Source organism: Zonotrichia leucophrys, unplaced genomic scaffold (genome assembly GCF_028769735.1).
Source record: "Zonotrichia leucophrys gambelii isolate GWCS_2022_RI unplaced genomic scaffold, RI_Zleu_2.0 Scaffold_484_38497, whole genome shotgun sequence".
Taxonomy (NCBI): Eukaryota; Metazoa; Chordata; class Aves; order Passeriformes; family Passerellidae; genus Zonotrichia; species Zonotrichia leucophrys.
This window is the reverse complement of record NW_026992689.1, coordinates 31,114-38,497: the sequence shown is the minus strand read 5'-3', so window position 1 is coordinate 38,497 and position 7,384 is coordinate 31,114. Positions and strand designations below refer to the sequence as shown.

The 7,384-nt window shown below is 51.2% G+C and overlaps 1 protein-coding gene across 1 annotated transcript; it reads left to right on the top strand.

The window, feature by feature from the left end:
* The first annotated feature begins 5,726 nt into the window (after positions 1–5,726).
* On the top strand, positions 5,727–6,548 carry LOC135441759 (zinc finger protein 239-like). The gene has a single exon (XM_064701307.1). It carries the CDS (start codon positions 5,727–5,729, stop codon positions 6,546–6,548), a length of 822 nt encoding a protein of 273 aa, XP_064557377.1.
* The last annotated feature ends 836 nt before the right edge of the window (positions 6,549–7,384 follow it).

Genomic DNA, 7,384 nt, shown 5'->3' with positions numbered 1-7,384 from the left:
GTTTACTGCAGGGTGTTGCTTTAATTGGCCAATCACGTGAAATCTGTTGATCAAATGACCAATGAGGTCCACCTGTAGCAAAGCAAGGTGTAAAAGGAGAGGATTGAAAAAACAGGTGGCTTTTAGCCCTTAGCCTTCTCATCGGGGTCTGTGTCATCTCTGACTCAACAGTGACATTTGGGGATCTGTGGGGGCTATTGGGGCTCCTTTCTGCACCCTGTGACCCAATAGGAGCCTCTCTAATAAATTTTGCCTGAAGGTCTCACTGTGCCCATGACAGGAACCCTAGTGAGTGTCTGGGACATCCCGGCTCTTTGGCAGCCTGGGGACTCCTAGGATGTCACCGTGGACCCCCCGTGAGTGTCTGTGACAGATCAGTGCCTTTGCAGTCCAAGGTCCCCTGGGATGTCACCATGGAATGGCTGTGACTGCCTCTGACCACAGGGCTCTTTACCATCCTCAGAAAGCCCTGGGAGGCCTCCATGGAGCCCCTGTGTCTACCTGTGACATTCCAGCTCTTGAACAGCCTGGAGACTCTTGGAAAGTCCCCATGGAACCCCTCTGAGGGCCTGTGACAAATCTGACCCTTAGCAGGCAACCATCACCAGGACCTTATTGCTATGCTCAGTTTCCATGGCAACCGTCACCAGCCCCATGTTGCTATGGTCAGTCCCTCGGCAGCTCCATGGAGACCCCATGCCAGGGGTGGTTGCCATGGACACCAGCTCAAGCCTGCAGCCAGAGCCCATTGCCATGGTAACCATTTGCCCCATCCCCAAGCTCATGGGATCCCAGAACCACAGAATTGGCTGAGCTGGGAGGGACCCATCAGGATCCTCCAGTCCAACTGCTGGCCCTGCACAGGGCACCCCAACAATGCCAGCCTGGGCCTGGCAGGGCCCCAGCAGCCTCTGGGCAAAAACCTTTTCCTGACATCCAACCTGAGCCTGCCCCAACTCAGCTGCAGCCGTTCCCTCCAATCCTGTCCCTGGGCACCAGAGGGAAGAGGTTCCCACAGCCCCAGCCAGGGACCCGCTCCCAAGGCTGTTGCCATGGCCACCAGGACTGGGAACAGCTGGGATGCTCGGTTTTCAGGGGCCGGGGTTCAGGAATGGGATACCCCAATTTCCTGCTCCTGCTAAAACCGTGCTGCCCTCCTGCCTCCCATGGAAAGCATGAAAGGCAAAGATCCTGGGCTGGGATAAGAACAATTTATTGGGAACAGCAACAAGATAAGGAAGAAACAGAAGCAGAAACAATACTGATAAGAGATAAGAAAAAGGGAAAACTACAACACAACTGCCTGGCTCTTCCTGGCCACAATTTCCCCCTGCCTGGAAAGGACACCCTTCTCCTCAGGGAGAGAGAGGGTCCCTTTCCTGACCCTGGCAATGTTCTGAGGTGAGACTGAATGTAATGACAGGGCCGTGGCCAGATCCTCATGTTCTTCAATCCCACATCAGATCATTGGCAGGGGCAGGAAAAGGGACAGCTGTCTTCCCAGAATGGATCACAGGGAAAATGGATCACCAGGGCTCTTCCCAAAATGGGTCCTCCAATGGCAGATGAAACTGGAACTGGGCATGAAGTCCTTCTGGAGTCAGGGCTCTCGCAGGGCTTCCCTTACTGGTGCCTCTGCTGGTACATGGTCAAGTCAGAGTTCTGGGTGAAGCTCTTCCCACACTGGGAACACTCGTAGGGCCTCTCCACAGTGTGGATGCGCCGGTGCCTGATGAGGGTGAAGTTGTGCTTGAAGCCCTTCCCACAGTCAGGGCAGTGGAACGGCCTCTCCTCAGTGTGACTCCACTCATGCAGACGGAGATTTGAGCTGGTCTGAAACCTCTTCCCACACAGGGGACACTCGTAGGGCCTCTCCCCAGTGTGGATGCGCTGGTGGATGATGAGGTGGGAGATGCGCTTGAAGCCCTTCCCATAGTCAGGGTAGCAGAAGGGCCTCTCATCCATGTGAATCCGCTGGTGCCTGAGGAGATCGGAGCTGATCCGAAACCTCTTCTGACACTGGGGACACTCATAGGGCCTCTCCCCTGTGTGAATGCGTTGGTGGGTCACAAGGGTGGATCTGTAGCTGCAGCCCTTCCCACATTCCCCACACTCGTAGGCCCATTCCCTGGTGTGGATCATCTGGTGGCTGCTCTGCCTGAACCTCTTCCCTCACTCCAAGCACTTGTGGGACTTCTCCCCATCATGAAGCTGCTCCTGGGCCATCAGCTCTGACCTCTGGCAGGAGCTCTGTCCACCTTCCTGGCACAGGGTGGATCTTTCCTCAGAGCACCCTGGGCTGGGGTTGGAGCCCCTCCTCCTGTGGAATCTCTGGGAATTTTCCTCTCCATTCGATTCATGTGCCATGGAGCCTCTCAAAACAGCTGCTTCTATGAGGTTCTGCCATGGGGTTTTATCCTCCCTGGTCTTCATCCTCAGTTCCTTCCCTGGGGGAGGAAGGACAAGGAGAGGATGAGATTTGCCTCCATGCCAGAGGGAAGGGGAAGGAGATCCCTCCAGTGCATCCCCAGCAAGACGGGGTTGGCACCGGGGCTGTCCTGCAGCTGGGGGCCGTGCTGGGCTGGGAGCTGGAGCAGGAGAGAGGGGGAAAGGGGCACTGACTTCCTCCTCACCTGCCTGGGTGTCCTGGGGCATTGTGTCAGTTTGAAAAGACAGGTGTCTGCTAAGGAAGGCGGGAGACATCCTTGAAATGGAAAATGTGAATCCCTTCCCTTGGAATTATAATTTTCAAAGTAAGGGGCTGTCAAGCGAAATCTGTGGGAGGAGGAATAACAATTCTTCGGTAGGAAAATTAAAAATACAAGTGAAATAGTATTAAAAATCTACTTGCAGTGTCAGAATACAACCTGAAACCCTGTGGGTCAGAGTGTTGGTAGCACTCCTGTTAAAGGGCGGCTGCAGTGCTCCTGGAGTGACAGAGGTGGTTTTGTTAGAGCAGCGATCCTGCAGCAGGATGGAGTTTTCCTCTGAAGGTCCAGTGGTGGTGTAGATCAGCCTGGTCTTCCTTTGGGATCCAGTGGAGCTGAAAGCTGCTCTTCTGGGTATCCTGTGGGAGAAGGCTGACTGTGTTGTTCATATCCTCAGATTATATCCAGGTAGGAATGTTTGGCTCCTCCCTCTGGGTGGAGTTTCTCACAATGGGATGATGTAATTTTTATCAGTGACACTCAATGGCCCATTAACAGAGGATATCTCCCTGGAGGGAGGATTCCTTGTGTAAGAGATAAAGTAAACTGCTCAATTAACAAATGATAATTGCCCCACCTTTAACAGATGGTAATTGAACACACACTCAGCTAAACCTGAGACACTGTTCCAGCCTTGGAAGGCAGGATTTGGTACCAGGACTTGTTAGGGAATGCAACCCTGACTGAAGGCAGAGATAGAATCTCCAGAGCCTGCAGCCAGAAATGCAAAGTTGTGTGATAATCATTTCAACATCTTCTCTTTTGGAATTATTTACTAATGATTATTTGCTTTGCCTATCTAATATTTTTGTAAATTTTTGAAAACTTGCATTATCTAAATTAGCCTGTTCCGTAATTTAAGTTGGTGTCTGTGTCTTTGGTGCTGGCCCTGCCCACCAGTGAAACAGGGCCTCATCCTGCCTAAGTGTTACCTGGGGAGACAAAAGCGCTCACTCCAAAATTCCCCCCTTCCTCCTTGTTCCCCCCATTTCATACACTGATCATGATGTGCTCTGGTCTGGGGTATCCCTGGGGTCATCTGGGGTCACCTGTCCGGGCTCTGTCCCCTCGCAACCTCCCCCACACCCTCAGCCCCGCCCCAGCATGGCTGGACAAGGGGCAGGACAGGCCTTGGCTCAGTGCGAGCTCAGCAAGAACAAAACCATCTCTGTGTGCTCAGCCCTGTGCTCAGCACCCGGCCCCAGCATTTCCTCTGCTCCCACCCCGGACCCCCCCTTTCCCACCCCTCTGCCCCACGGCCCCCATAGCACCAGCTGACAATAAAGCAATTCTACGTCAATTCCAAGTTTCATTGGTTCCTGCACAGCTCCAGCTCAGTTGCTGGCAGGTTCCAATAAAAGAAAAGTGCAAATTCAGCCCAATACAGATATTATTAAAAGGAAGGGGAAGCTCTGTGTAGCTGTCACAAAGGTGACAGAGATGAAGAGAATAATGATTCTCACATTTTCCAAGGAACTTAAGCCTGGGAATTCAGTAGTTAATTGGGAATTTAGCTACTGGAGCTGGGCTTCTTGTAGGACTTTCAGCAGCCCCTTGTGTTCCTCACCATGGGGTGAATGAACCTTGTCAGTCTTGCTGGTATCATTTGCTCCCTTTCCTCCAGTGATTTTAACAAACTTTTCAAGCAAGGACAACAAAATATTTCCTTTATACTGTCCACCCACAACAGCCATTTTTCTCATTAGTTCTCTCGTAGGTCGCTCAGAGGAAGCTGCGTCCAAGTTTCAAGAGAGAACCACAACCTCCTCAGAGGAGGGAACCATGATGTTGTCAAAGGCACACAGAGAACAGCGCCTAAACACACTGTGCCAAAATAATGTTGCAATCTGGTTAAGAAGATTGTTAGAGAGATGCCTCTGCACCGATTAATGTGCTAACAAGACCAAATCCATCGTGGATTTTATTGAACAATAAATGTGAGGTAGAGAGAGAGATGGAAAGAAAGAGAAAAGGGGAGACAGCAAGGGAGTGACAGGGACAAAGACCTCCCCTGGAGCAGGGCAAGTGTGACATTGTCCCCTGTGTGTGTGGCCTTCCCAGGGTGGGGGTTTTACACCTGAGCCAGTTTGGGAAAGGGGGATGGTGTTCACCCCCTGAGCAGGGATTACCCCACTGTTTCAGGTTGTAATGTAAGATGTAACCAAATGCATGTTTGCAATCCCCAGCATCATAAACTGCTATAAACAGGTGGGGCAATGTTCTTTATCTCTTCCATGACTCAGCCCTGATAACGGCCTCCAGGGGAGATATCTTCTGTTAATGGGCCATTAAGTGTCACTGCAGGACTGATAAAATTCCATCATCCCATTGTGGGATGCTCTGCCCATGTGGAGGATCCAAGCATTCCTACCTGGATATAAGCTGAGGCTTTCAACACCAGGAGCATCTTGCCTACTGGATTCCCAGAGGACAAGAGCTCCATAACCACCACTGGACCTTCAGGGGAAGACCAGACCCTTCTGCAGGATCACTGCTTTGAGAGAGTCACGTTCATCACTCCAACAGGACTGCAACCACCATTAAATGTGACTGCTGCCAACACCCTGACCAACAGGGTGTCAGGTTATATCCTGACTCTCTCAGTTTAAGGCAGTGTTTCTGTATCATTGCCTTTAATTTTCTTATTAAATTGAAAATCTGGTTTAGACCCTCCCCAGGTTTGCCTTAGAACCAGTGTAAAAGACAATGAGCGCACCACTTGTTTTCTTCCCTAAAAAGGATTTCCTATTCCCAAACCTTGACTCAATGAAGGAGGAGGCTGTGAGGAAGAGGAAAGAGCCCTGGGATACCCAGGCAGGTGAGAAGGAAGTCAGTGCCCTTTTCCCCCTCTCTCCTGCTCCAGCTCTCAGCCCAGCACAGCCCCCAGCTGCAGGACAGCCCCGGTGCCAACCCCATCTGGCTGGAGATGCACTGGAGGGATCTCCTTCCCCTTCCCTCTGGCATGGAGGCAAATACCATCCTGTCCTTGTCCTTCCTCCCTCAGGGAAGGAACTGAGAATGAAGACCAGGGAGGATAAAACCCCATGGAAAAACCTTGTGAAAGAGACCATTTTGAACGACTCTATTGCACAGGAATCCAACAGGGAAGAAAAACCTCAGACATTCCCCATGAGAAGGGGCTCCAACCCCAGCCCAGGGTGCTCTGAGGAAAGATCCACACTGTGCCAGGAAGGTGGACAGAGCTCCTGCCAGAGCTCAGAGCTGGTGGCCCATGAGCAGCTTAATGATGGGGAGAAGCCCTACAAGTGCTTGGAGTGTGGGAAGAGCTTCAGGCACAGCAGCACCCTGATCAGCCACCAGATGATTCACACAGGGGAATGGCCATACGAGTGTGGGGAGTGTGGGAAGGGCTTCAGCTACAGATCCACCCTTGTGACCCACCAACGCATCCACACGGGAGAGAAGCCCTACGAGTGTCCCGAGTGCCAGAAGAGGTTTCAGAGCAGCTCTCACCTCCTCCGCCACCAGCGAATTCACACAGATGTGAGGCCCTTCCACTGCCCCGACTGTGGGAAGGGCTTCAAGCGCAGCTCCCACCTCATCATCCACCAGCGCATCCACACTGGAGAGAGGCCCTACAAGTGTCCCCAGTGTGGGAAGAGGTTTCAGACCAGCTCCAGTCTACTCCTGCATGAGCGCACTCACACGGATGAGAGGCCCTTCCACTGCCCCGACTGCGCGAAGGGATTCAAGCACAACTCCACCCTCGTCACCCACCGGCGCCTCTATGCTGGGGAGAGGCCCTACGAGTGTCCCCAGTGTGGGAAGAGCTTCACCAGCAGCTCTCCCTTGACCAGACACCAACGGAGGCACCAGTAAGGGAAGCCCGGGAAATGCTCCAATTGCAGGAAGAGCTTCATGCACCACTCCAGCTTCATCCCCCATGGGAGGATCCACGTTGGGCAGAGCCCTGGTGACCCACATTCAGTGATCTGTGCTGGGAGGACACCTGGCTGGTTATTCTTTTGGTTTGGCCCCAATTTCCTCTTGATTTTTCTTTATCACTTAAAACCACCTGAAATAGGACTAAAAAGAAAGAAATTTATCAAAAATATATAAAGTTCCATCAGTTAACAATTACTTGACCAGGAATTTATGGGTTTGGGACATATTCTGGAAGATTTGTGGATTCTTGGGGATTTCAGCAAATGTTCTCCATATCCTTGCACTCCAGAATTCAAGACAGGTTGGTATGTCACCTCAAAATGATTCAATCCCATTGAAAACACCTCAATTTTACCCCAAAATTGCTCAATCCATGTAAATACGCCTTATTCTCACCTAAGAAAAACTCAGTCCCATGCCAAATCTACTTGATTCCACAGTCTCCAGGGTGAAATGGGATTGGAAGGAGATTGGGAGAAGTGGGATCCAAATTTGAGGGTGTGCGATTGAAAATGTGTAGTTCTGGGTGCACGTGATCTATTTTGATAGTAAATGAGATATTACAGCGACCTGAGACGGTCACTGTGGTGAGAGAAGGACGAGAATCTTGTTTCTTGATCAGAAGGCTGATTTATTGATATAAGATATATAATACATTATAACTATACTAAAAGAGAATAAGAAGAGAAGTTGCAGAGAGCAGCTATGCTAAGAATAGAATAGAAAGAATGAATAACAAAGTTCTTTGCCCAGGGAATCTGTCCCTGAGC

What these genes read in the sequence shown, in the direction of transcription:
- LOC135441759 (XM_064701307.1), top strand. Translation starts at nt 5,727, where the DNA reads ATGAAGACCAGGGAGGATAAAACCCCATGGAAAAACCTTGTGAAAGAG.